This window comes from Narcine bancroftii, chromosome 5 (assembly GCF_036971445.1).
Source record: "Narcine bancroftii isolate sNarBan1 chromosome 5, sNarBan1.hap1, whole genome shotgun sequence".
In the NCBI taxonomy this organism is placed as follows: Eukaryota; Metazoa; Chordata; class Chondrichthyes; order Torpediniformes; family Narcinidae; genus Narcine; species Narcine bancroftii.
The window spans coordinates 252348184-252376155 of NC_091473.1; the positions used below are offsets into that span (position 1 = coordinate 252348184).

At 43.7% G+C, this 27972-nt stretch overlaps 2 protein-coding genes across 2 annotated transcripts; both read right to left on the reverse strand.

Moving 5' to 3' along the window:
* Positions 1-240: 240 nt before the first annotated feature.
* Positions 241-10009, reverse strand: LOC138762976 (pepsin A-like). The gene is made up of 9 exons (XM_069936466.1): positions 9944-10009; positions 9688-9844; positions 6749-6866; positions 5122-5240; positions 4779-4978; positions 3814-3933; positions 2299-2443; positions 944-1042; positions 241-819 (listed from the first exon to the last, which is right to left on the reverse strand). The coding sequence occupies exons 1-9, from the start codon at positions 9997-9999 to the stop codon at positions 673-675; spliced, it is 1161 nt and encodes a 386-aa protein (XP_069792567.1). The 5' UTR covers positions 10000-10009; the 3' UTR covers positions 241-672.
* Positions 10010-19736: 9727 nt separating this feature from the next.
* Positions 19737-27923, reverse strand: LOC138762977 (pepsin A-like). The gene is made up of 9 exons (XM_069936467.1): positions 27842-27923; positions 27586-27742; positions 25484-25601; positions 24358-24476; positions 24015-24214; positions 23047-23166; positions 21790-21934; positions 20435-20533; positions 19737-20310 (listed from the first exon to the last, which is right to left on the reverse strand). The coding sequence occupies exons 1-9, from the start codon at positions 27895-27897 to the stop codon at positions 20164-20166; spliced, it is 1161 nt and encodes a 386-aa protein (XP_069792568.1). The 5' UTR covers positions 27898-27923; the 3' UTR covers positions 19737-20163.
* Between the last annotated feature and the right edge of the window lie 49 nt (positions 27924-27972).

Genomic DNA, 27972 nt, shown 5'->3' on the forward strand with positions numbered 1-27972 from the left:
GCTAACCTCAGATAATTCATCTGATAACCTTGATAAAGGGCTCAAACCAGAAACTTCTGCCATGTATCTTTATCTTTGCTGTATAACCTGCACTGTTTGACCAGTTGGGCTTCCCCAGCATTGTGTATTTGCCTCAACTACAGTGTCTGCAGACTTTCATGTTTTACCTGGATAATTGAACGCAATTCTATTAATGATATGCTCCCCCACAAAGTCAAAGACACAGAAATGCTGGGAATATCTGTTTCATGATTCCATTTTATTGAACATATTTAAGAACTATTCCATGGGAGAGGATCATATGCTTAGATTCTACAATCCGATTTCACTGCACAGATCCAACTAAACACAAGGAGAAAATTGGGACACAATCAAAGAGTAGACATAATTACATGAAATCAGCATTCTCATTTCCAGCTCACACCCAAAGTTCATAGATCGCTCCTTTAAAATCCCATCCAGACACGGCTTTTAACTTCAGGTTTATTTCTCTTCTCATTTTCTGTCTTGGAACAGAGCCCTGTTGGGCACAAGACTGTTCAATAACACTGTACTGCGGACATCCGAAAATGGCACTGGCTGATCACATACTCCTGGGGATCATGAGGTTGATTAAGTCAATCTGCAAACGTGAATGGGGATGAGCCTTGGTTGAGAACGTTGATGGGAAAGTTAAACGGCCTTGGCCAACCCCACGCGGTTGTTTCCCATGTCAAAGATGGAGTAGTATTCTCGGATGAAGACATCCCCCAGAATCCAGAGGCTCTGGCCTGATGCGCCAAACCCACTCATGCAGTATTCCTGGCCGCCGTCACTTTGCTGGAAGAAAACGGACAGCAGTTAACGGTGGGTCACATGTCGACTCCTCGAGCAATCCATCAGCAATTAACCCGTGCAAGATTCGTTGGAAATCTCCACCCCCACATGGCGTCCAGTCACATACCTTCAGAGCATAGGCTGAGGCGGGAAGAGGGAAGTCATATCCGTTGATTGTGAAGACCACATTAGGCATGCTGCTGATATCATTGCAGTTTATGGAATACTACAAGGCAAAAGTAACAGTATTCAGTTAAAAACGAGAGAGTCTGCAGATGCTGGGGTCACGTGCAGCGAACAGCGGTGCTGGTGAAACTCAGCAGGTCGTGCAGCATCTGTGGGAAGTGAAGGGCAACCAATGTTTCTGGCCTGGGCCCTTCATCAATTAAGCAGTGAGAATGCTGAACAACCAAAGGAACTGTTTATACTCACCATCCAAGATTCTCATCTTCAGGAAACAATATCCATATATTTATTTGTATCGATGAAATATTTGTCCTGCATGTGTATTGTTTGTTTGTACGTGTGCTGTATCTGGTTGTGTGTTTTGCACCGAGGACCGGAGAACACTGTTTCGTCAGGTTGTACTTGTACAGTCAGATGACAATCAACTTGACTTGATTTGATTTGACAATATTCAGATCAAGTTGGAATGGGGAATTACAGCTGAAGTAAACTATGATAAAAACAAAACGGATCTAGAGATACTGCTGTGGATGATTATCAACCTGAGCGTGACCTCGTGGAGACTGGCCCGTCAGTTCTGAACCTACCTCCAACCTCCCTTCATGCCAGGACCAGTCAGGCCTTTGCATTCTGGACAGTCATTGACCTTTTCTTCCCTGGAGATCTTCCCACCAAACCCTCCAGCCTCAAAGCCCTCAAATTCACACAACCCACTTCAATTTCTACATCGAGATCTACAAGCAGTACATTCCTGGTGGACCCAATGATTGATCCCATTCTTGCCATATTTCTCCCAACCTTTGCATTTACATTAGCATCGTCCCTGAAGCTCTCCAAGAGTTGGACAGATTCCTGGCCTCAGCTGCCTCATTTTCACCGTCTATAGTTCCATCCGCCATCAGGATCAGCTCCTCACTTCTTCCTTTGAGGCTCAACCAGTCCCTCTCCACCACAGGTCCTGTCCAACTAGAGGAAGTTGCTCATCTCCTTTAACCCACTCTAAGTCAAAGGTTTGCTACGGGAACTTAACTGGTTCAAAGTTATCCTTGCTGGATTTGTAGAACAGTTACTAATTCATTTTCATTCAGTCTATCTCTGTCTTCCTTTCCTTGCCTTCTCGACCCCCATCCAGATGTTAGTGAACAAATTTGTCTACGAGCATCCAGACACTACATTCTATTCTCCCACTTTCTCCAACTCTACTCTGCATAGAACGCAGAACAGTCTTGCACGGGAACAGGGCAATGAAGCAAGGCATTTGGTACCGGGTGCAGATCTCTGCTCAGTTAACTCTACCTCGCCATAGTAATTCTCCATTGCTCCAATGGACTGCTGAATGTTATTGATGGGTGAGCTGGGACCCACGAGGAGAGAGGTTCCAGTGTCAACGATGGCAGGGCATCCATAGCTACAGGCCACAATCTGTCCGTTGACAGTCACTCTGAGGGAGAAAGAAAGATGGAGTTTAGCACAAGAGAGCACAACTTCAGGATTGAAGAATTCCTTGAGGCTGGAATTTGTTGCCACAGGCAGTTGTGGAGGCCACATATTTGGGTGTATTTAAGGCAGAGATTTACAGGTTCTTAATTAGCCAGGGCATCAAAGGTTATGGGGAAAGGCCGGGCAGTGGGGCTGAGTGGGGAAATGAATCAGCTCATGATTAAATGGTGGGGTAGGCTTGATGGGGCTCAATGGCCTATTTCTGCTCCGATGTCTTATGGTCTCCTAGTCAACACTCCAAATCCATTGGGTTAGTTGAGCAAATAATAAAGAAAATCTAACCACAAAGTGATTTATTTTATGTAGAATAGAAGGAGATGCCAGAAAGTGTCTCAGTATCATACACTCTCACCACATTCAGTCCCACCTCCCACCAGATTTTGTTGTCATTTTCTGGCCCTTCAGCAGAAATGTGCACATTCATGTGGGGTGAAAGACTATGTGACAGAATCCTGAAGTTCCAATTTCTAATTCTTTGTCAACATGGCTTAAATCAATCGAATGGTTTCTTTTGATTCCATATCTTGGTTGGCTCGCTTGGAGGTAGTGATATCTAAATGGTTGGAGAAATTCACCCCATAGATATCAAACCATAAGATGATGGTTATACCTGTTCTCATTTTGTAAAAGGAAATTTAAACTCAATTTAAGTGGATGTTGCCCTTAATCTGGAGATTTCCATGTGTGGTCCTGGCTAAATACAAAACAAAATAACTCTTTCTGTTCATATGACTGAGGTACGTCAACGTGGTTGGTGTAGTGTTTAGAGAAACGCCGGTGATCGGAAATAGGATTCTGTAAGGAGTTCATAAATTCTCCCCGTGTCTGCGTGAGTTTTTCCCAGCGGCTCTGGTATCCTACCACCCTTCAAAATGTACAGGGGGGGATGTAGTATAAAGGGGTGTAAATTGGGCGGCACGGGCTTGTGGGTCTAAATAGCCTGTAACCGTGCTGTATGTCAAAATTTAAAAAAATCTAAATTAATGACATATAAAGCATCAATCAGTAAACCACAAGAACAAGTCCTTTGGCCCATGATATCTACACTAATGTGATGCCAGGTCCCTTCTGCCTGCACTGGACCCATAACCCCTCCAGTCCCTGAATATTCAGGGATCCATGCAGAAGCCTTTTAAAAGCCGTGATTACATATTGGATGTCTGTAACTGGAGACTCTACCAAAGTCAGCTGGAAATAAACGCTCCCTTCTGCAAATTCTAACTCCATCAGTGGCACGGCATTTAGCCTCCAAAGGCTGATCTGCAGGGGACCCCTCTCAACGCTGTTCCAGTGGGACGGGGAGTCACCTACCTGTCGATCTGGATTTGCCAGTAGGCCTCACGGGTGACGGGGACCCAGTAGATTGAGCCGGTGTAGTGGCTTGAGTCAAGACCACCAAATACGACTTCGCTGCCAGAGTGGCCACCTTCTCTGTAAAACAACGTTTCGTGAGAATCGCTCAGAATTAATGGGGTAATTTCAATAACACATTGACAGAAAGACTTGCATTAATCAGACACAGATACCAAATTCATCAATTTAGCATTCCCTTTCAAACAATACATTCCCAGATGCACCAGATCTCCGAGCAGTGCAGACACTGGAGGAGCAGCAAACCAGTGCAGGGCACCAGAAACCTGGAGAGCAACTCCCCACCCCCCCAACCCTCTCCCTTAAGAAGAAAAAACAGAAACAGCCTTTCAAAACAGTGGCCACGGCCGCGAAGGGCTCACCAGCTGATGGACGTGCGCAGACTGCGGGAGACTTACGGTCGGGGGACCTGCACAGGATGCAGGCTGCTGGAGACGGCTCACAGGAACTGGGTATCGGAGCTGGGGCTTAAGAGGACATTGTGTGCAAGAAGGGCCTCGGGCACCGAAGTTGCCTGATGGTGTCAAAGGTTTGGATCTGGAGCTCGGGTTGCTAATGGATTGAACAGGAGTGTGTGCGGCTGCAGAGCCTGTGGGAGTGCTGGAGGAGAATCCAAAGGCAATGAACTCTGATCGGACTCTCTTTTGTTTTCCCTCTTACTATAAGCAGTGCCGGGCAGCACTAATGGTGGCTCTTTGTCTGCCGTATGGCAGGGGAAGGCATTTTCATGTAATAAAATTATGTTCTGTACTATTGCACGACAATAAAGAGATCTTGACCATATTGACCTGGACTTCCATCCCCGAATTGATCCCGACCAAGGACGTCGGTCTTGATGTGACCAACCAAAGTAAGGTGATATCACAAATTCTTCACAAGGGAAGGAAAATGAACCAAATACCAACCTTGACAAGTAGACGGAAAAGAGAGATTCTGGAACCAGGTTCTGAGATACCATGTTATTGAACACAGTGGTGGCACCAGATGCTGCAAGTGAGGCGTAGCCCAAGCCCAAAATACCGTCAAATTTACAGTAGGTGAAGAAACTGCCAGGTTCGGTTTTACTTAGACCAAATTCTTGTTGATTGACAGCGATGTTTGAAAGCTAGGGAGAGAGAGAGAGAGAGGATTAAGAAAAATCAGTCAGGAAGGTACGCCGACCAGAACCAGGGGTGAAAGGACAGCAGGTCGATCTGCTGCCTCGCTGCCTTCACTGGGCCTATATTCATGAAGGTGGCATCTACTTACCCTCAAGGTGTCATATCCCAAAATTCCAGTCATACTTCCTGTTCCGTACATGATGGACAGAGACTGACCATTGCTTTTGTAGGTTGACGACAGGGATGGATTGAATCTATGGTGGTTCACTGCAATGAAACATCCATTTTATCGATTTAGAGAAGAACAGTTTCAACATGTGGCTTTTCGGGTCTATCAAGAGTGAAACATGAAAGTTTGCAGATGCTCTGATTGTAGTAAAACCACACCAGAATGATGGAGGAACTCAGCCGGTCCTTTCATCTTTGATTTTGGAGGTGTTTTCCCTCTGATTTACGGGTCATCTCAGTTTTCTTTTTGTATGGCATCAATATTGACTTCTCTGGCTTTCGTTAAACCCATTCCGCCCCCCCCCCCCCCCCACCCTTCTTCCCCATCACCTTTCCCTATCTCTGGCTCTCCACACTGTCTCCATTCGCACAAGCATGATAAATTCTTACCTTGTCCCTTATCGTATTCAATTAACACCTTTTGTTGGTCTGGATTCCTTCCCCATTGTTTGAATTTTGATACTTTCTGGGATTTCCTACTTCTGCCTCATTCTGCTTATTCCTTGAAGAAGGGCTCAGGCCCAAAACATCTGTGTCTCCAATAGATGCTGGAAAGACCGGCGGAGTTCATCCAGCGTTTGGGTGTGTTTTTACTGCCCTGATCTGTCAAGCAGGGTGTTGTCTGAGCCTTTTGACATTGCCAAATTTCTTTAACATTCCACTTCACCCTCAAATCCCAGATCTATCAAAACTGTATCAAGCTCCTCTTCACCTGTCAGGGGGACATCACCTGCTCGACCCCTCTGGGACTGGGAATTCCAGACATTCACCACCCACTGCCAGAAGTGCCTCCATTTTAAATGACTCCCCTCGGAAACTCTGCTCCCTTCTCCTGTCTCTCCTACTTACAGAAAACTCACAACATTACTCTTATCATGACTTCTTAGGGTTTTGTATTTTAATACGATTATTTCACATTTCTAAACTTCAAAGAATTCAGGTCCAAAAAGAGTTGCAGGGTTAACGTCACAGTTAGTGCAACACTATTGTAGCGCCAGCGACCCGTATTCAACTCCAGCATGACTCTAAGGAGTTTGTACATTCTCCACGTGACCTTTGTACGTTTTCCCCAGGTGCTCTGGTTTCCTCTTATCTTCCAAATGGTACAGCATTGTAGGTTATTTGGATGTAATTGGGTGGCAAGAGTTTAAATGGCCAGAATCGGCTTCTACTGTGTTGTAAATAAAATTTAAATTAATCTGATATTGTTCAAAACTATAACCACTTGCACCTTAAAAAAATTTAATGAGGCAGCCTCTTCTGTTTCCTTTGACAGAGAATTCCACCACTCTCTGGGAGAAGCAGTTCCTCCTTATCTCAGCCATAAATCTACTCCCCAAACTTTGAGGCCCATGTCACCTCGCAGTAGATCTTCCTTGCTTCTCATTTATCTATTCCTTTCAAAGTTTTGTAGGTCTCTCTACAATCCACCCCCAACCTTCCAAACTCCAGTCAGAATTCTCAGCTGGTGCTGGACGGATGTCAGGATCTCACAAGGACTAGATATGAGCTGAAGAATGTTTCATGGCAGGGATGTATTTACTTACTACATGGCTGCTGGTTACAGTAGACAGATGGGACCCAGAGGTTGGATGACCCAGTATCAAAGATGACAGTGAAGCTCTGTGGAGGATTACCAAGGCTGATCGCTCCATAGTACGACATCTGTCAGCAAAAAGAAATTGCTGTTGATTAGTTCAGGAAAAATAAATCACTCTAACAAAAGATCTTGCTGCTATTTCCTCAAAACCCATCAGAACAAGTGAATCTCCACCTGGAAGTGGCTTGGTACCAAAGCAGAAATGTGCAGTGCAGTGAAAAGAAACAATCCAAACAAGATTTTAGGGGGTGCTTGATTTTGTGCATTAATTATCTAGATTTCAGATGTGGTACTAACTCCAGAGGTGGCTAATATTGCCTCCTGAAATCCCAAAGGCTCTTTGGTCTTGTGAGGTCAAGGAGGCGAGAGAATGACTTGGTGATGGTCAGTATAACAACTACAAGACCCATAGTCAAGGTATCAATGCTTATGGGGAGAAGAAAGGGGAGTGGGGCTGAGTGGGAGAATAGATCAGCTCATGAAGATTAGAGAGTTGAATGTGTGGCTCAAGCTATGATCTGGGAGAACTGGATTGCATGTCATGGGAAATTAGCACCAGTATTAGGGAAAGAAGGATCTGTTCAAAGGAGATGGGCTCCATCAGAACTGAGATGGGGCGGAATCCTAATGAATCGCATAACGAGGATGTGGAGAGGGATTCAAACTATATAGTTGGGGGGGGGGGGTGGGGTGGGTTCAACAGATTGGAGAGGGATGGATAAAGTCAAAGAGAAGTGTGGATAAAGTGAAAGCAGGCATTAAGAAAGAGAAAAGTAAGAGCAGAGGAGATAAAATTCAAGAGCCAAAGAGGCAAAGATGACCAGATTTTAAAATCACAGTGGGTATTCAGGCATTTTATATGAATGCCCGTAGTATTCAAAATAAGGTCAGGGAACTTGTGGCATAAACCTGTACAAAGGGGTATCGTTTCGTGGCCTTTACGCGTCTGCACAGTGGAGAGGGTGGGGAATGAAATATCCAAGGTTATCAGGTAATACGTAAGGGAGGTGGGGTAGGGCTCTTGGATAAGGATGAGATCAGGGCAATAGTGAAAGATGATGCAAGATTTAAGGAGCGAAAAGTTGAATCCAATCTGGGCAGAGAATTAGGAACAGTAAAGGGGGGAAAAAATCACTGGTGGGAGTTGTCTACAGGCCAGTCAATATTAATGTTACAGTGGCACAGGCAATAAACCAAGAAATACCAGAGGCATTTAAGGGTGGAACAGCCTTTATCATCGGGGACTTTAACATGCACGTGGACTGGATGAATCAGGATGTTCTAGGCAACCTTGAGGAAGACTTCATAGAATGCATACATGATAGCTTTCTTAAACAGCATGCGACTGAATCTACAAGGGAACATGCCATTTTGGATTTTCCTCTGTGCAATGAGATAGGTAAAATTAGCAATCTTGTAGTTAAGGATCCTCTTGGAAAGAGCAATCACAGCTTTAGTCAAATGCATGTACAATAGTTCTGACCAAAACCAATATTTTACACAAAGGGGATGAGGGAGGAATGGGCCAGGGTAGACTGGGAACACAGGATAGTTGGAGGGATCTGTGAGGAACAGAGGAAAAGATTTTTCAAGGGGCTCATCACAAGTTAAAAAGCAAGGACAGTAAGGGTGGGGGAATCCAGCCTCGGATAACTAAAGAAATCAAGGAAGGCGTCAAATGAACAGCTCGTGTGTACAAAGTTGCCAAGAGCAGTGGGAAACCAGAAGATTGGGAAAACTTTAAAACGCAACAAAGAACCAAGAAGCAAGAAATAAGGAAAGGGAAGTTGGATTATGAGAAAAGATTAACACAAAATAGAAAAGCAGAGAGTAAAAATGCAAAAGGGAGTGAAGGCTGGTCAGATTTCAGATTTACTGTCAGAGTACATACACGACATCACATACAACCCTGAGATTCCTTTTTCCTGTGGGGCAGGCAGAATCACCACTAATTGGTAGTGCAAAAAATAAACTGTACACAGCGTAAACAAGTAAACAAATAAAATAAATGAGAACAAACTGACCGTACAATACAGAGAGAACAAAAGAAAATCAATAAAGTGCTCAAGTAAGAGTTCTAAAATGAGTCTCTGATTGAGTTTGTCATTGAGGAGTCTGATGGTGGGGGGAGGGGGGATGAGCTGTTCCTGAACCTGGTGGTATGAGTCATGTGGCACCAATATCTCTTTCCTGATGGCAGCAGCAAAAACAGAGCGTGAGCTGGGTGGGGAGGGTCTTTGATGATTGCTCTCCGACGGCAGTTTTCCCTGTAGATGTTCTTAATTGTGGGGAGATTGAATCCAGGGATAAGAGATTTAACACATGGGGAGCATTTGATGCCTCTGGGCCTGCATTCACTGGAGTTTAGAAGGACGAAGGGAGGGGGTCAGGTTTCTTATCACAAACAAGACTTCCAAGGTTAGATTTGGAAGAACAGGTGGAACTAAATGTTCCCTTTTCTCAGGAGGAGGTTAGGGAAGCATTGAGCTCATTTCAAAGTGATAAATCTCCAGGGGAAGAAGGTTTCCCTCCTGAATTTTAGAAAGAAGTTAAAGATTTGTTGATTCCTCTTTTTATGGAAGTACTAGATCAGGTGTCTGAAGCAGAAACTATCCTGGAAACACTTGCAACAACAATTGTCATTGTGATACCAAAAAAATGATAGGGACCCGACGAAATCATCATCTTATAGACTTATTTCATTATTAAATTCAGGTTATAAGATCATTGTCAAAGCCTTGTATTTTTTTTAATTTTGCAATTGACTGCATGCATGGTCAAAAATTTTAAATAAACTATTAAAAAAGAGTAATAATTTCACACCAAGGCTGTCCAAAGTGTGCATTTACTCCACATGTTGGTTGATAGACGTCAGGAATTACTTACATCCAGGTAGTTGATCATTGGTTCCTTGGATTCCAGAGATCCAGAGACTCCTCCATATTTTGAGCAGGGATCAAAGGGATGTTTCTGCAGGAAGTCTTTCAGCAATCCCTTCTCCCGAAGTGCATCACGGGCAGATTTGCCTTTGTACAGGGGAACCCTGTGGAAGTGGAAGCAATTTTAGAAACCACGTCACTCTTCCTTGGGGAATAAAAAGAAATCCTTGTCCCATCCATATTTTCGGTTAAGACGGTCCTACCTGATTAAGGCATCAGAGAGCTGAACACACACAAGAGCAAGGAGGATCCACTTCATGGTGTTGGTCAGACTCTTTTCAGAATCTGAAGTCTGGCTTCTGAGCCACAATATTTATAGTCGAGGAGTCGTGGTCACATGGATGCAGATACAATCATTCGATGTGAGAAGTAAATATTAAAGCACTCGTGATTCATTTATCTCAATATAACCCCTTTCTTTAAGGACAAATTCCTGAAGTTCGTTGATAAATGCTGTGGAATTAAAGCCTTTTAACAGATAATGCAATCAGAAATTGGGTTAAAATTGTTTTATCAAATGGAGAAATGGAATTATTATGTATGCAGATAAGTGAATACAGTTGGATGAATTGCAAAACATTTTGGCCACTGAGTTTGTTCAAATCTCTCCTTAGGAAAACTACAGAGTCAGAGAGTTTTACAGCACAGACACGGGTCCCTCAGCCTAACCCGTTCATACCAATTAAACTCATTGCATTTGCCTGTATTCAGCCAATAAACTAGTGGTTTCCAAACTGCCCCACTAAACTCACAAACCACCCATGCCATCGGTGCTCTGTGATTAGTAAGGAATTGCTTAAAGTGGCCTGTGAGTGGAAAGAAAAAGGTTGAAAACCACTGTTTTAATTGTACCTAATTGACTCGTTATGTGCACGGTTTCAGAACTCCAAAGGAAATGGGCCAATGACAATTTTCCTCAAGCCAAATATTTCAGTAACAATTGGGTCTGGAGCAGTGATTCTCAACCTTCCCTTCGCACTCACATCCCACCTTAAGCAATCCCTTACTAATCACAGAGCACCGATGGCCTAGGGATTACTCAAGGTGGAATGTGAGTTTAGGGGGGTAGTTGGAAAACCACTGCAACTTTTCCCAATCAGGTACCTGCCAACGTGCCTTTTATAAATTCTGCTCCCATACAAACTTAATGCATGTATAGATGGGGTAAATGCAAGAAACCCTTTTCCATTGAGGTTGGGTGAGATAGGAACATTGGTTAAGGGCAAAAGGAGAAATGTTTAAGGGGAACCTTTTCTCTGAAGGTGGTGAGAGGGTGGAACCAGATGCTAGTGGACTGATTTCAACATCTGAGAGAATTTTAGAGAAGTACATTAAGGGAGAGGATTTGAGGGCTATGGTCGATATGCAGTTTAATTTAATTTTTTTTTAAGTTTAGACATACAGCACGGTAATAGTCCATTTCAACCATGAGACCTTGCCGCCAAATTACACCCAATTAACCTTAACCCCTAGTATGTTTCAGATTGGGGGGAGGAAACCGGAGGATAGCTAACTGCTATGCCAACCATGCCGTCCTTGAGAAAGTACAGGAGGGGTCATTTGAAAACTATTAATATAGATTCAAGGGTATTTAACCAATAGCATTTAATCAATTGGATGCTAATCAAATTTGTGAGTGCATTTATGAATACTTAATCGGTTTACAAAAGCAAATCAGTAACACATGAACATTATCGACTATTTATTCGATAAAGTGTACAACTTAGCGCGACCTTCTCCAAAGACAAAAGTGCATCATCTGTGTTTAGCTTCACCATATCTAAGATGACAATGGAAAAACATTGGCATCAAAAATGACCTCTGTTCAATAAAATTCCTTATTACTTTCTGCGTACGTTACCTGATTAAATCATAGAAATTTACAAGAGGGAAATTGCATTTATGCAGAGCCTCCAGTTGCTTCGAAGCCTAGAATTCGTCTTTCGGAATAGTAACATTTTTTGAAGTTACAGTTTCTACATGTGTTGGTTTCCTTGATTTATCAGTCATGCCAAGTCACGAAACGGCTTTCGTGTTGACAGGATAACAGGAATTATGCCACATTCATCAGTTGGTGGTTTGGAATTCTCTTGCACAACTGATTCAATCAAGGGTCTCCTTTAATAATCACCTCCTTCACAACCTGCATTTGTCCACACTCAGGCCCTGAACATCTCCTTCTGCTAAAGATTCTGCTTTGGGCAGATAAGAGCGTAACATTTTCCATGTAGAACTCAGATGTAAAAATCTGGAATCATGAGCTTAAACAGTTTCAAAATAGATTCTAAAAGGTAGCAGACATCGCAGTCTATGAACTCCATTCACCGCAGACATCTACAGGAGGTGTTGCCTCAAGAAGACAGCCAACATTATAAAGGACCCCGATAAAACACAGGATTAAGGCCATGGTTAAGTAAAAAACACACAAATGCTGGAGAAACTGAGCAGGTCAAACAGAGTCTTTATGTAGCAAAGGTGAAAATGCATCTCCAATGTTTCAGGCTGGAGCCCTTCATAAAGGACCCCCATCACCCTGGCCACACCCTCTTCTCACTGCTACCTTCATGAAGAAGACCTTAAGACCATAAGACATAAGAGTCCATCGAATCTGTCCGACCACTCAATCCTGAGCAAATCCATTTTCCCACTCAGCTCCACTGCCTGACCTTCTCCTCACAATCTTTGATGCCCTGGCTAATCAAGAACCTATCAATTTCCGATTGATCCGGCTTCCGCAATCACCTGTGGCAACAAATTCCACAGATTCACCACCCTCTGGCTGAAGAAGTTCCTCTGCATCTCTGTTCTAAACAACACCCTTAAATCCTGAAGTTGTGCCCTCTTGACCTAAACTCTCTCACCGTGGGAAACAACCCTTCAACATCTACTCGGTTTACGCCTTTCAACATTCAAAATGTTTCAATGAGATCCCCCCCCCCGCCTCATCCACTAGTAGGCATCATGGACATAACTTCTCCTCTCTGCTATCTTCAAGGAGAAGATACAGAAACGTCAAGATCAGCACCTTAAGGTTCAAGTACAGTTTCTTTCAAACAGCTGTCAGGCTCTTGGACCTTGTTACTCTAACCTCATTCTGCTCTCACACCAAAAGAGGACTCTGAACTTTATTATGCACCACCATTACTGTGAATTTCTGTATAAATTTTCTTTTTTAATTCAATAAAGTTTACAATTATTTTGACAAATGGCTGTTCATTGCAAGTCAGAATTTTGGTGCATCACCAACCTGAGGTCAGATCTGGTACTCATATACAGGGAAACATTATATCCATTTATGGAGAGGAAAGATTTGGAGTGAAGGAAAAAAGAAAGAGGAAACAAGGAACTAAGTCGGCTGAAATCAAGAAGGCAACAGGAAATTGAGAGTTGTAAAAGAAAGACAGCAACTGAGGACACAATGGAGGAAGGCATCAGAGGAGGATAAGGGAGGAATTGATGTGTCACACAAAGAGATAAAGAAGCGTCTTGCTACTCTGCAAAGAGCAGTGAGCCTGAGAAGGCAGCAAAAGAAAGTATGGGGCAAGAGCAAACTTCTACAAAGATCCTGACAAGTTCATCAAGGGCCTATTCACTGTAGAAAAGAGTGGGAGACTTCAATTGCCAAGGAGGGAACTTGAGAAAGACCCATGCAGTTAGCCTGAGGAATTGGCTATGTCAGTAAATTCTCAATGCTATTTATTTGACAATTTTATGTTATGCTTAGAATTACTTGCTTGCTTCATTTTCACCCAAGAAATTGTTCTTTTAATATTAACCCAACTTCTGCCGGGGGGGTGGGGGGGTGGGAGGGGGGGGGGGGGGGGGGACTGTGATGAATCTGTGTCATCCTCTCAGTCTTTTGCTGTGCTTAGTCTGCTCTACTGACATCGGACATGTATTATCTTTACCACTAAAGACACTCCCCTTGGCTATAACTGTGTAAGCACCCATTATCATTCATTATTATATTACTGAGTTTCTACTAATAAAAGCCATGATTCCTGGTTAACTACATAGCCTTCATTAACTGGCACTTCATCTGGTCAAAGCCCTTGTGGTCCATACAAGAGGAGATGGCTGGCTGCATAATGTTTCACTTGAAAAAAGAGAAACAAAATGGAACTCTTTGGTGGCCTGAGAACCCTGATGGTGTAAGTTCCTTCGGCAAGACACTGAAGTGGCTGATTAAAAATTAATTAGCTGTGGGTGGCCAAGGCACAACAAATCTCTCTCTGAAAACCAACAAGAACCTTCCTGAGTGGTAACCACTTACCTTTCAAGCATCAGAGCCTGGTGAAGATTCATAAATGTTAAATTCTGTGCACAGCATAAGAATTGCCTGCAACCAGTGAATGGAGGAATGAGAAGTGAGATTGGACTGTGAATCCAAGAACTTTTCAGAATTTGCAGCTCTGTGTGTAAGAGTCTTTGCCTTTCCATTTAGTCTTTTCTAAGAAATATAAATAATTTTAATCTAAAGATTAACATACATTACATACACATGCGCTTAGAATTAGAAGGGGGTTAAGTTAGGTTAGTTAAGTTAATGTCACCAAGTTAGATTTCGATCCAGTTTTCATGTTTAAAGATAATTGAAAGAACTTTTGTTTAAGTAACTATATATCTTGGTGAGTTTCTATTGCTACTGGGTTTTGGGGTCCTCTTGGCTCATAACATTACATCAGCGCAGAAGGCAGGAGTACATGGATTCACTGGATGCTTAGAACACACTAGCATCATCTGGCACCAAATATAAAAAGACTGGCACGTAGTATTTTTAGATCTACCCAAAGCCTTTAGATCAGTCCCTCATAAAATGCTCCAGACAGCCTTCAACATCTTCAAGGTTCTAGAGGCCATCAAACATCTCATCCAAGTGTATTTTCAGGATCTCCAGTCCTCCATTACAACACAGCAATGCACCATTGCTTGGCAGCACCTGGAAATAGGCCTAATGGCAGGTTGTAGCAACTCTCCCCTTGTGTTACAACCTAGACCAGTGACAATAGAAATTCACCAAATCAATAATTCAAAGCAATAATTTTTATTAATAACTATTAATAATATAAAATCTTACTTAACCCCACTATATGCAAATGTGAATATGTTTGTGTGTGGCTGTGATCGTACAGATTCTATCACCAATGTGTATAAGTACAGTTGGTCGTGTAGGATGACTGTGATTGGCTGAGAGCATAGCCAAGTCTACTGGCAGGTCTTAAAGGATTGCTCCTAGCCAGACCAGGTCATTCTGGACTGGTCGACCTACATGTGATATGCTCCAGTCTTTTAGTTAATAAAAGCCTTGGTTTGGATCAACAAGCCTTTGATTCTTTTGACACACTCTACAGTGGCCAAGCCCAAACCATTACAGTTCAGGCACAATTCAAAAAAGTCAATTTTTAAGTTCAGTCTCAGAAATGTTTTGTGTTGAAACTCAGTCTTTAAAACTGCTGTTCAAAAGTTCTCAAACTCATAAATTCCTGTAGATTTGCTTCAAATAAATATTTCTTCATACAAATGACTTTTTTCCACAAATGCCCCTCTCTTGCATGGAGATTTCAGAACTTGTGCTTCACACGATGATTTCATAAACCCAGTTAAATGCATTAACACTGATTAAGTGCCATTGCTCCATCTTTTCATAAAGCTGCCTTGATTCTGTGTCTCTTCCCTGTCAAAGAGAGAACACCCAACAGTACCGACCGTATTGAAGGTTACTATATCTCTGACTTCATATGAAGCTGGTACAATATTACAAATGCTTTCCTGTTGTTGTAATCACAGGGCATGATATCACAGCTGATTTTGTTTCATTTTCCCAAAGCATGAATCATGGTAAATGACCTCCTGCTTGTTTATACAGATTATACAAGTCTCTCTCTCTCTCTCTCTCTCTCTCTCTCTCTCTCTCTCTCTCTCTCTCTGAATGTTTGAAGTTCCAACTTTTCTAAATGTTAATGAGGAAATACTTCTGGGCTGTCGGATCAAACTGAGAAACAGATGCCTTTCTTGTCTACACAGGTGTTTCACTGAGTAAATATCATTGTCTTTAGTGTCAATGAAGAGTCACTTCTGGCTTTTATGGATGTTTGTACAGCTTCAACTGAACAATGAATTAGCAGACATGTGGTGTCTCAAAATAGTTTCTGTGTGTAAGAGTCTTTGCCTTTCCACTTAGTCTTTTCTAAGAAATATAAATAATTTTAATCTAAAGATTAATAATAGTACAATTCCATAGCACTTTGCTTTCACCATGACATTAGAGCTCATCATCCATGCATCACGTTGGGTGGTAGGAGAGGAGCTCCTGAAGAGTGGATTCGTCTTCCTCCAACAAGAGCATACATAGATGACATGACCACACTAACAACAACAGACATGCACTAAACATCTCCTCCATAAGCTTCATAGCAATATGAAATAGGCATGAATGGAAATCAAATCTCGCAGCATTTCCATTGGCATGGGCAAGCTTGTGGACAAAAGGTTTTGCACTAATGAAGAACAGGTACCAACCACAGTGGAGAAACCAATCAAAAGCCCTCAGACATTGGTATAATGCAACCCTAAAGGACACTGGGCAAGATGACCCACTCAGGTGGGATATACTCGATGGCCTGAAGCAAATTAACAACACTGTTCTCCAAGGGAAGCTAAAGGAGTGGTGCCTCCAGTTCAACCTGCTACCACAACTCATGTGTCCATTAGCAATATACGAAGTGTTGAGAAAATGAAGAGTCTGATTAGCTCAGTGACAAGGAAGTGGCTCGAGCTATCCAGATATCTTAGTAGAGTCGGGCTTTATGGGGATGGGATCCTGTCGTTGCCATTGTCCAGCCTTGCGGAAGAATACAAATGTGCCAAAGTGAGGCTGGAGATGACGCTCAGAGAATCATGGGACCTGTGCTTAAGAGGCGCTGCCCAACCTTATCAACAGACAGAAAATGGATGCTGCCAGCAGCATCACAGAGTGCAAAATCAGCGCTCCGACGCCAGGACATCGTGGGTGATGTGCAACAAGGTAGAGGGGGCTTAGGCTTAGAAACAAAGAAACCCACAGGGTAGAAAGCAAGTCCTTCTGGACATTGACAACCTGTAGTGGAAGGAGAACACCAACAAGAAGAAGCAAACGACATATCTCAACCAAAACAAGGACAGAGGACAAGATGGGAGGCTATTGAAAGGAGGAGGCTCACCTGGAAGGAGTTGTAGAATGAGGAGTCAAATAGACATTGTGATGTCCTGCCCTCTCCCACAAACCTCAATCTGTGCTTGGGGCAAGACCCAGCATGTCCCCTCTGCACAGTTCCTGCTACCCTCAAACACATTTTGGTTGGGTTGAATGTCAATTTCACCCAAAGCCTGGCAACACAGGTTGAGATGCCTAGCAGTCGAACCCGAAGGAAAGAGAACTTTGAATGGCATGCTGTCATCAAACCTAGACACCCTCCCTTGCCCAATACCTTTCATCCAGGAGGGAATAAGTCACAGGACCCACTCCTACTCACTCCGAGACATAGGCCAACTGAACACAGACAGAGATTGGAAATTGCTTGTAGACTTCAGCCAGTGATTCATCTTTCCACCAGCAATTGCCAGCACCAACTGAAGATCATATCTGTCACTCTGGTCCAGCTCTTGGCAGATTGTCTTCAACGGTTCCTTGGAAGGGTACCATGGATGAGGCACAAGAACAGAAGATACTATGTTATACTAATCTTACTGGAAAAGCAGAAAAGCGAGGCTGGAAGGTGAGGGTGCAGCTGGTTGAAGTCAGTTGTAGGGGATATGTTGCCCAATCAATGACCAAGTTTCTAAGAGAAGTAGGAATCTCAGGCCCTCAGAAAAGGCATTAATTCCCTCTCAAACTCAGCTGAAATGACTCCTTCACTTGGAGAAACAGATATGGGACACACATCCGAGTCCAATCAGCCTGTGGGGGACCTGCCTTGGCAGAGAGCGTCTTGTGTTTAAAATGCCGAAACACCCAATGATACCAGGAAACACTGAAGATGTGTCCAATACCAGATAATATTCCCCAGTGCTCATCTTCCATTATTGTAATTATTTAAGGATCAATCCAACCCAGTGGTTCTCAACCTTTTTCCACTCACATCCCACTTTAAGTCATCCCTCGGCCATCGGTGCTCTGTGATGAGTAAGGGATTGCTTAAGGTGGGATGTGAGTGGGAAGGGAAGGTTGAGAATCACTGTTCTACATCCAATTGTTACTGAAATATTTTGCTTGAGAAAAATTGTCATCGGCCCATTTCCTTTGGAGTTCTGAAACCATACACATAATGAGTCAATTAGGTACGATTAAAACAGTGGTTTTCATAACTTTTTCTTTCCACCCACATACCACCTAAAGCAATCCCTTACTAACCACAGAGCAGCAATGGGTGGAATTGGACATGTTTCAATGGCCACCATGTATCATGAAAAAAAAATTGACATTCAATGTTCTGTAAATTACTGGCTGTGTTTCATTACAATTTCAAGTCGAAGAACAGAGGGACCTTGGGGTCCACATCTATTGCTCTTTCAAGGTTGCCATGTAAGTTAAGTAAGCATGCTGGCCTTCATTAGGGGGATTGAGTTCAAGAGTTCTATAAAACTCTGGTACAACCACACTTGGAATAGTGTTCAGTTCTGGTCGCCTCATTACAGGAAGGATGTGGAAGCTGCTGAGAGGATGCAGAGGAGATTTACCAGGTTGTTTCCTGGATTGGAGAACGTAACTTATGAGGGAGGTCAGTTTAGCAGAGCTGGGGCTTTTCTGTTTGAAGCGAAGGAGGATGAAGGAGACGTCATAGAGGTCTACAAGATTCTGAGAGGGACAGATAAGGTGAACAGCCAGCACATTTTTCCCTGGGGCGGGAGTAATGAACACCAGAGGACATCTGTACAAGGTGAGGGTAGAAAGCTTTAAGGGAAACATCAGGGGTCGATTTTTAAAATGAGAGTCTGGGCACTTGGAATGCACTCCCAGGGGTGATGGTGGAGGCAACTACCACAGGAACATTTAAAGGACTCAGACAGGCACATGGATACAAGAAAAATAGATGGTTATGAGTGCAAGGGGCAGGGGAGTTTAGATTGTTAAGTAGGATTCCTTCGGTCGGCAGGATGTTGCCTGGATTGGAGAACGTATCTTATGAGGCAAGGTTAACATAGCTTTATTATGCATCTATCTTTTATATTTCAGATTTTATTGAACATATTTAAGAACCATTCCATGGGTGAGGATCATATGCTTGGATTCTACAGTCCGATTTCACTGCACAGATCCAACTGAACACAAGGAGAAAATTGGGACACAATCAAAGAGAAGACATTCTCATTTCTAGCTCACACCCAGAGTTCGCTCCTTTAAAATCCCATGTAACCCTCAGATTCTTTTTCCTGTGGGTGAGGCAGAATTACCACTTTTTTATATTTATTGTCTTTTTAATTCAATTAAGTTTATTACTGTAGTTGTTCTTTTTAACCAAGTACCTGTATGGCTGCAGCAAGTAAGAATTAAGTGCATCTGTACATTTCATTGGAATGTAGAAGGATGAGATGTGACTTCATTGAGGTCTCCAGGGTTATGAAAGGCATAACCCGCACCCATTTCCCAGACTGAGAGTAGCCAACGCTCAGAGGATGTATGTATTAGGTGATGGGAGGAATGTTTAGGGGAGATGCCAGAGGAACTTTTTTTTTAAACACACAGTGAGTACTGGGTGCCTGGACTGCATTTCCAGGGGTGGTGGTGGAGTATGAGCAAGAGGGACATTTAAGAGGCTCTCAGGTGAAAAGTAAAAAGTTACGGGTGTGAGGTGGGGAGGTTTCTATCGGTCAGCTCAACATTGTGGGCAGAAGGGTCTGTATTGTGATGTAATCTTCAATGTTCTATGAGCTAACCTCGGATAATTGAACGCAATTCTATTAATGATATGCTCCTCCACAAACAAACAGAAAAGACACAGAAATGCTGAGAATATCCGTTTCATGATTCCATTTTATTGAACATATTTAAGAACCATTCCATGAGAGAGGATCATATGCTTGGATTCTACAGTCCGATTTCACTGCACAGATCCAACTAAATACAAGGAGAAAATTGGGACACAATCAAAGAGTAGACATAATTACATGAAATCAGCATTCTCATTTCCAGCTCGCACCCAAAGTTCATAGATCGCTCCTTTAAAATCCCATCCAGACACGGCTTTTAACTTCAGGTTTATTTCTCTTCTCATTTTCTGTCTTGGAACAGAGCCCTGTTGGGCACAAGACTGTTCAATAACACTGTACTGCGGACATCCGAAAATGGCACTGGCTGATCACATACTCCTGGGGATCATGAGGTGGATTAAGTCAATCTGCAAACGTGAATGGGGATGAGCTTTGGTTGAGAACGTTGATGGGAAAGTTAAACGGCCTTGGCCAACCCCACGCGGTTGTTTCCCATGTCAAAGATGGAGTAGTATTCTCGGATGAAGACATCCCCCAGAATCCAGAGGCTCTGGCCTGATGCGCCAAACCCACTCATGCAGTATTCCTGGCCGCCGTCACTTTGCTGGAAGAAAACGGACAGCAGTTAACGGTGGGTCACATGTCGACTCCTCGAGCAATCCATCAGCAATTAACCCGTGCAAGATTCGTTGGAAATCTCCACCCCCACATGGCGTCCAGTCACATACCTTCAGAGCATAGGCTGAGGCGGGAAGAGGGAAGTCATATCCGTTGATTGTGAAGACCACATTAGGCATGCTGCTGATATCATTGCAGTTTATGGAATACTACAAGGCAAAAGTAACAGTATTCAGTTAAAAACGAGAGAGTCTGCAGATGCTGGGGTCACGTGCAGCGAACAGCGGTGCTGGTGAAACTCAGCAGGTCGTGCAGCATCTGTGGGAAGTGAAGGGCAACCAATGTTTCTGGCCTGGGCCCTTCATCAATTAAGCAGTGAGAATGCTGAACAACCAAAGGAACTGTTTATACTCACCATCCAAGATTCTCATCTTCAGGAAACAATATCCATATATTTATTTGTATCGATGAAATATTTGTCCTGCATGTGTATTGTTTGTTTGTACGTGTGCTGTATCTGGTTGTGTGTTTTGCACCGAGGACCGGAGAACACTGTTTCGTCAGGTTGTACTTGTACAGTCAGATGACAATCAACTTGACTTGATTTGATTTGACAATATTCAGATCAAGTTGGAATGGGGAATTACAGCTGAAGTAAACTATGATAAAAACAAAACGGATCTAGAGATACTGCTGTGGATGATTATCAACCTGAGCGTGACCTCGTGGAGACTGGCCCGTCAGTTCTGAACCTACCTCCAACCTCCCTTCATGCCAGGACCAGTCAGGCCTTTGCATTCTGGACAGTCATTGACCTTTTCTTCCCTGGAGATCTTCCCACCAAACCCTCCAGCCTCAAAGCCCTCAAATTCACACAACCCACTTCAATTTCTACATCGAGATCTACAAGCAGTACATTCCTGGTGGACCCAATGATTGATCCCATTCTTGCCATATTTCTCCCAACCTTTGCATTTACATTAGCATCATCCCTGAAGCTCTCCAAGAGTTGGACAGATTCCTGGCCTCAGCTGCCTCATTTTCACCTTCTATAGTTCCATCCGCCATCAGGATCAGCTCCTCACTTCTTCCTTCGAGGCTCAACCAGTCCCTCTCCACCACAGGTCCTGTCCAACTAGAGGAAGTTGCTCATCTCCTTTAACCCACTCTAAGTCAAAGGTTTGCTACGGGAACTTAACTGGTTCAAAGTTATCCTTGCTGGATTTGTAGAACAGTTACTAATTCATTTTCATTCAGTCTATCTCTGTCTTCCTTTCCTTGCCTTCTCGACCCCCATCCAGATGTTAGTGAACAAATTTGTCTACGAGCATCCAGACACTACATTCTATTCTCCCACTTTCTCCAACTCTACTCTGCATAGAACGCAGAACAGTCTTGCACGGGAACAGGGCAATGAAGCAAGGCATTTGGTACCGGGTGCAGATCTCTGCTCAGTTAACTCTACCTCGCCATAGTAATTCTCCATTGCTCCAATGGACTGCTGAATGTTATTGATGGGTGAGCTGGGACCCACGAGGAGAGAGGTTCCAGTGTCAACGATGGCAGGGCATCCATAGCTACAGGCCACAATCTGTCCGTTGACAGTCACTCTGAGGGAGAAAGAAAGATGGAGTTTAGCACAAGAGAGCACAACTTCAGGATTGAAGAACGTCCGCTTAGGACAAGGATGCGGAAGAATTCCTTGAGGCTGGAATTTGTTGCCACAGGCAGTTGTGGACGCCACATCATTGCGTGTATTAGAGGCAGAGATTCTTGATTACCCATGGCTTTGGGGAGAAGGGCGGGAAGTGGGATTGAATGGCAAAGTTGATCAGCTCATGATGAAATGGTGGATAGACTTGTTGGGGTGAATGGCCTATTTCTGCTCTTATGGCCTGCTACTCAAAACTGCCAAACCCATTGGGTTAGCTGAACAAATAAATGAGGAAGTCTAGCAACGAAGTTCATTTCTTTTTACATTGAGCAGAAGATGTCAAAAGCCATCTCAGTATCACACACCCTCCTGACATTCAGTCCCACCTCCCACTGGAGTTCGTTAAAGTCATTTTCTGGCCCGTCAGTAGGAATGCGCACATTCCTGTGGGGTGAAAGACGACTTGGCCTAATCCTGAAGCTCCAGTTTCTAATTCTTCGTGGACATGGCTTAAATCAATCGATTGGTTTCTATTCATTCCATATATTGGTTGGCTCACTTGGTGGTAGCGATATCTAAATTTTTTGGACAAATTCACCCCATAAATATCAAACCATAAGATGATGGTTATGTCTGGTCTCATTTTGTAAAAGGAAACTTAAACTCAATTTAAGTGGATTTTACCCTTTATCTAAAGATTTCCAAATGTGCTCTTTGCTAAAAAATATCTTTGTTTTATGTTAAAACATAGGCCATCAATCAGTAAACCACAAGAACAAATCCTTTGGCCCATGATATCTACACTAATGTGATGCCAGGTCCCTTCTGCCTGCACTGGACCCATAACCCCTCCAGTCCCTGAATATTCAGGGATCCATGCAGAAGCCTTTTAAAAGCCGTGATTACATATTGGATGTCTGTAACTGGAGACTCTACCAAAGTCAGCTGGAAATAAACGCTCCCTTCTGCAAATTCTAACTCCATCAGTGGCACGGCATTTAGCCTCCAAAGGCTGATCTGCAGGGGACCCCTCTCAACGCTGTTCCAGTGGGACGGGGAGTCACCTACCTGTCGATCTGGATTTGCCAGTAGGCCTCACGGGTGACGGGGACCCAGTAGATTGAGCCGGTGTAGTGGCTTGAGTCAAGACCACCAAATACGACTTCGCTGCCAGAGTGGCCACCTTCTCTGTAAAACAACGTTTCGTGAGAATCGCTCAGAATTAATGGGGTAATTTCAATAACACATTGACAGAAAGACTTGCATTAATCAGACACAGATACCAAATTCATCAATTTAGCATTCCCTTTCAAACAATACATTCCCAGATGCACCAGATCTCCGAGCAGTGCAGACACTGGAGGAGCAGCAAACCAGTGCAGGGCACCAGAAACCTGGAGAGCAACTCCCCCCCCCCCCCCCAACCCTCTCCCTTAAGAAGAAAAAACAGAAACAGCCTTTCAAAACAGTGGCCACGGCCGCGAAGGGCTCACCAGCTGATGGACGTGCGCAGACTGCGGGAGACTTACGGTCGGGGGACCTGCACAGGATGCAGGCTGCTGGAGACGGCTCACAGGAACTGAGTATCGGAGCTGGGGCTTAAGAGGACATTGTGTGCAAGAAGGGCCTCGGGCACCGAAGTTGCCTGATTGTGTCAAAGGTTTGGACCTGGAGCTCGGGTTGCTAATGGATTGAACAGGAGTGTGTGCGGCTGCAGAGCCTGTGGGAGTGCTGGAGGAGAATCCAAAGGCAATGAACTCTGATCGGACTCTCTTTTGTTTTCCCTCTTACTGTAAGCAGTGCCGGGCAGCACTAATGGCGGCTCTTTGTCTGCCGTATGGCAAGGGAAGGCACTTTCATGTAATAAAATTATGTTCTGTACTATTGCACGACAATAAAGAGATCTTGACCATATTGACCTGGACTTCCATCCCCGAATTGATCCCGACCAAGGACGTCGGTCTTGATGTGACCAACCAAAGTAAGGTGATATCACAAATTCTTCACAAGGGAAGGAAAATGAACCAAATACCAACCTTGACAAGTAGACGGAAAAGAGAGATTCTGGAACCAGGTTCTGAGATACCATGTTATTGAACACAGTGGTGGCACCAGATGCTGCAAGTGAGGCGTAGCCCAAGCCCAAAATACCGTCAAATTTACAGTAGGTGAAGAAACTGCCAGGTTCGGTTTTACTTAGACCAAATTCTTGTTGATTGACAGCGATGTTTGAAAGCTAGGGAGAGAGAGAGAGAGAGGATTAAGAAAAATCAGTTAGGAAGGTACGCCGACCAGAACCAGGGGTGAAAGGACAGCAGGTCAATCTGCTGCCTCGCTGCCTTCACTGGGCCTATATTCATGAAGGTGGCATCTACTTACCCTCAAGGTGTCATATCCCAAAATTCCAGTCATACTTCCTGTTCCGTACATGATGGACAGAGACTGACCATTGCTTTTGTAGGTTGACGACAGGGATGGATTGAATCTATGGTGGTTCACTGCAATGAAGCATCCATTTTATCGATTTAGAGAAGAACAGTTTCAACATGTGGTTCCCTGCTTTATCAAGCACAGGGTTGTCTGAGCCAGCGACCCGGGTTTGAACCCTGGACCACGAGTAATGAGTCGGTATGTTTCCTCAGTACCTGTGTGGGTTTTCCCGGGTGCTCTGATTTCATCCTACCTTCCAAAATGTATGAGGCTGTAGCTTAATTTAAGTGTAATTTGGCAGCATGGTTTTAAATAGCCCGAATTGGTATCTACTGTGTTATAAATAAAATTTGAGTGAAATTTAAAAAGAAGGTAGTTCGGAATACTGGCACTCTTAGATCTCAAACAGTGGCAGAATAGACTTAGGGACTAAATGGCCTCATCTGATTCAATTTTTTTAATGTTCTAAATTTAGACATATAGCACGGTAGCAGCCATTTTGGCCCACTAGTCTGTGCCGCCCAATTTACACCCAGTTAACCTACACCCCTGGCAAATTTTAATTTCTGGAGGTAAATAGCAAACCAGGTGAAACTCAATTATTATTCAATCTTCCAGTCACACTGTAATTGCTCGATAAATAATAAGAACATAACAAACAGGAGTCGACCATCTGACCCATTGAATCTGTTCCACCATTCAATAAGATCATGACTGATCTGGATGTTCCCCACATTATTCCAGTATTATCCAAAACTCTAACTACTTGCGCCTTAAATAAATTTAATGAGGCAGCCTCTTCTACTTCCTTGGACAGAGAATTCCACCACTCTCTGGGAGAAGCAGTTCCTTCTTATCTCAGCCATAAATCTACTCCCCAAACTTTGAGGCCCATGTCACCTCCCTGCTTCTCGTTTATCTATTCCTTTCAAAGTTTTATATGCCTCTCTACAATCCACCCTCAACCTTCCAAACTCCAGTCAGAATTCTCAGCTGGTGCTAGACGGATGTCAGGATCTAACAAGGACTAGATATGAGCTGAAGAATGTTTCATGGCAGGGATGTATTTACTTACTGCATGGCTGCTGGTTACAATAGACAGATGGGACCCAGAGGTTGGATGACCCAGTATCAAAGATGACAGTGAAGCTCTGTGGAGGATTACCAAGGCTGATCGCTCCATAGTATGACATCTGTCAGCAAAAAGAAATTGCTGTTGATTAGTTCAGGAAAAATAAATCACTCTAACAAAAGTTCTTGCTGAACGTTTGATGGCTCTGGGCCCAAACTCACTGAAGTTTAGAAGGATGAGGGTGATCTGGTTGAAGCCTGCCCGATGCTGAAAGGGCTGGATAGAATGATGTGGAAAAAATGCTTTCCAACCGTGGGAGAGTGTGGGACCAGAGGGCACGGCCTCAGCGTTAAATATAACCAAATAAGCATTGAAACAGGCCATTACAGCCCTTCTATACTATGCCAAAACTCTTACACTATCCTAGACCCACTGACCTGCACTTGCCCATAACCCTCTATATCCTTTCCATCCATATAGCTATCCAATTTTTTCTTAAAAGTTAATATAATATGTTATACAGTCAGGATAATGTGAACTATACACCCTTCTCAAAATGCAGATCTAAGGATTCTTTCTTTGGCTTGGCTTCGCGGACGAAGATTTATGGAGGGGGTAAATGTCCACGTCAGCTGCAGGCTCATTTGTGGCTGACAAGTCCGATGCGGGACAGGCAGACATGGTTGCAGGGGAAAATTTGTTGGTTGGGGTTGGGTGTTGGGTTTTTCCTCCTTTGTCTTTTGTCAGTGAGGTGGGCTCTGCGGTCTTCTTCAAAGGAGGTTGCTGCCCGCCAAACTGTGAGGCACCAAAGATGCACGGTTTGAGGCGATATCAGCCCACTGGCGGTGGTCAATGTGGCAGGCACCAAGATATTTCTTTAGGCAGTCCTTGTACCTCTTCTTTGGTGCACCTCTGACACGATGGCCAGTGGAGAGCTCACCATATAACACGATTAGCCGATCAACTAATATGGGGAGTGCCCATTGTGAAATGCAAAAGTCTCTGATAGGCAAGGTTAGCTTGTACACAGAGTCATAACATAATATAAAATATTTTTTAAAAGATAATATTCGACCTGGCTCCACCACCTCCATCAGAAGCTCGTTCCACACAGGCCCCGCTCTTTGAATAAAGAAGCCTCTTCTTGTGTTACACCAAAACTTTTGCCCCCTAACTCTCAGCTCATGTCCTCTTGTTTGAATCTCCCCATCCTCAATGGAAAAAGTTTATCCACATCTACTCTATCTGTAACCTTCAACATTTTAAAGACCTCTATCAAACTCCCCCCCCACCCCTCAGCCTTCCATGCTCCAAGGAATAGAGACCTAACTTGTTTAACCTTTCTCTCTAACTTAGGTGCTGAACCCCAGGTGACATTCTGGTGAGTCTTCTCTGAAACCTCTCTGTTTTGTTCACATTCTTCTTATAATGCGATGACCAGAACTGAACACAACATCCCAAATTTGGCCTCACCAATGCCTTGTCCAATTTTAATATCACCTCTGACCTCTTCTACTCTATGCTCTGATTTATAAAGGGCAGCATTCCAAAGGTTGCCTTCACTACCCTCTCCACCTGAGATTCCACCTTCAGGGAACTGGGGACCATTATTCCTAGATCTCTCTGTTCAATTGCATTCTTTACACCCGATCATTCACCAATTATGTCTTATTTTGATTAGCCCGACCAAAACGTAGCACCTCACACTTGTCAGCGTTAAACTTCATTTGCCAACTTCCAGCCCACTCTTCTAACTTGCCCAAATCTCTCTGCAAGCTTTGAGATGGGGAGAATTTCTTGAGCCAGAGAAGAGGGGGGTGAATCTGTGGAATTCATTGCCACAGATGGCTGTGGAGTGGGCTAGCAGAAACTGGTAAAGTCAATTTTGATGCCATCAGATTTGACAGTCCCAGCCGGAAAACTCAGTGTGGTTCAAATGGTGGAGCTGACGCAAGGTGCTGAATGGCCTAATTCTGATGGAATTCTCCTGAATTATTTCTTTCAAAGAAGAACCAGCCCTGAAAAGAATAATAATTTCACACCAAGGCTGCCCAAAGTGTGCATTTACTCCACATGTTGGTTGATAGACATCAGGAATTACTTACATCCAGGTAGTTGATCATTGGTTCCTTGGATTCCAGAGATCCAGAGACTCCTCCATATTTTGAGCAGGGATCAAAGGGATGTTTCTGCAGGAAATCTTTCAGCAATCCCTTCTCCCGAAGTGCATCACGGGCAGATTTGCCTTTGTACAGGGGAACCCTGTGGAAGTGGAAGCAATTTTAGAAACCACGTCACTCTTCCTTGGGGAATAAAAAGAAATCCTTGTCCCATCCATATTTTCGGTTACGACGGTCCTACCTGATTAAGGCATCGGAGAGCTGAACACACACAAGAGCAAGAAGGATCCACTTCATGGTGTTGGTCGGACTCTTTTCAGAATCTGAAGTTTGGCTTCTGAGCCACAATATTTATAGTCGAGGAGTCGTGGT

What these genes read in the sequence shown, in the direction of transcription:
- LOC138762976 (XM_069936466.1), bottom strand. Translation starts at nt 9,999, where the DNA reads ATGAAGTGGATCCTCCTTGCTCTTGTGTGTGTTCAGCTCTCTGATGCC. An exon ending in TGGAGAATTACTATGGCGAG is followed by an intron (nt 1,043 to 2,298) that starts GTAGAGTTAACT and finishes TTTGCCTTGTAG; the next exon opens with TATTCCATAAACTGCAATGA. An exon ending in CCTCAGCCTATGCTCTGAAG is followed by an intron (nt 820 to 943) that starts GTATGTGACTGG and finishes GTTTTCTTCCAG; the next exon opens with CAAAGTGACGGCGGCCAGGA.
- LOC138762977 (XM_069936467.1), bottom strand. Translation starts at nt 27,897, where the DNA reads ATGAAGTGGATCCTTCTTGCTCTTGTGTGTGTTCAGCTCTCCGATGCC. An exon ending in CTCTCCGATGCCTTAATCAG is followed by an intron (nt 27,743 to 27,841) that starts GTAGGACCGTCG and finishes CCACTTCCACAG; the next exon opens with GGTTCCCCTGTACAAAGGCA. An exon ending in TGGGATATGACACCTTGAGG is followed by an intron (nt 24,215 to 24,357) that starts GTAAGTAGATGC and finishes CTCTCTCCCTAG; the next exon opens with CTTTCAAACATCGCTGTCAA.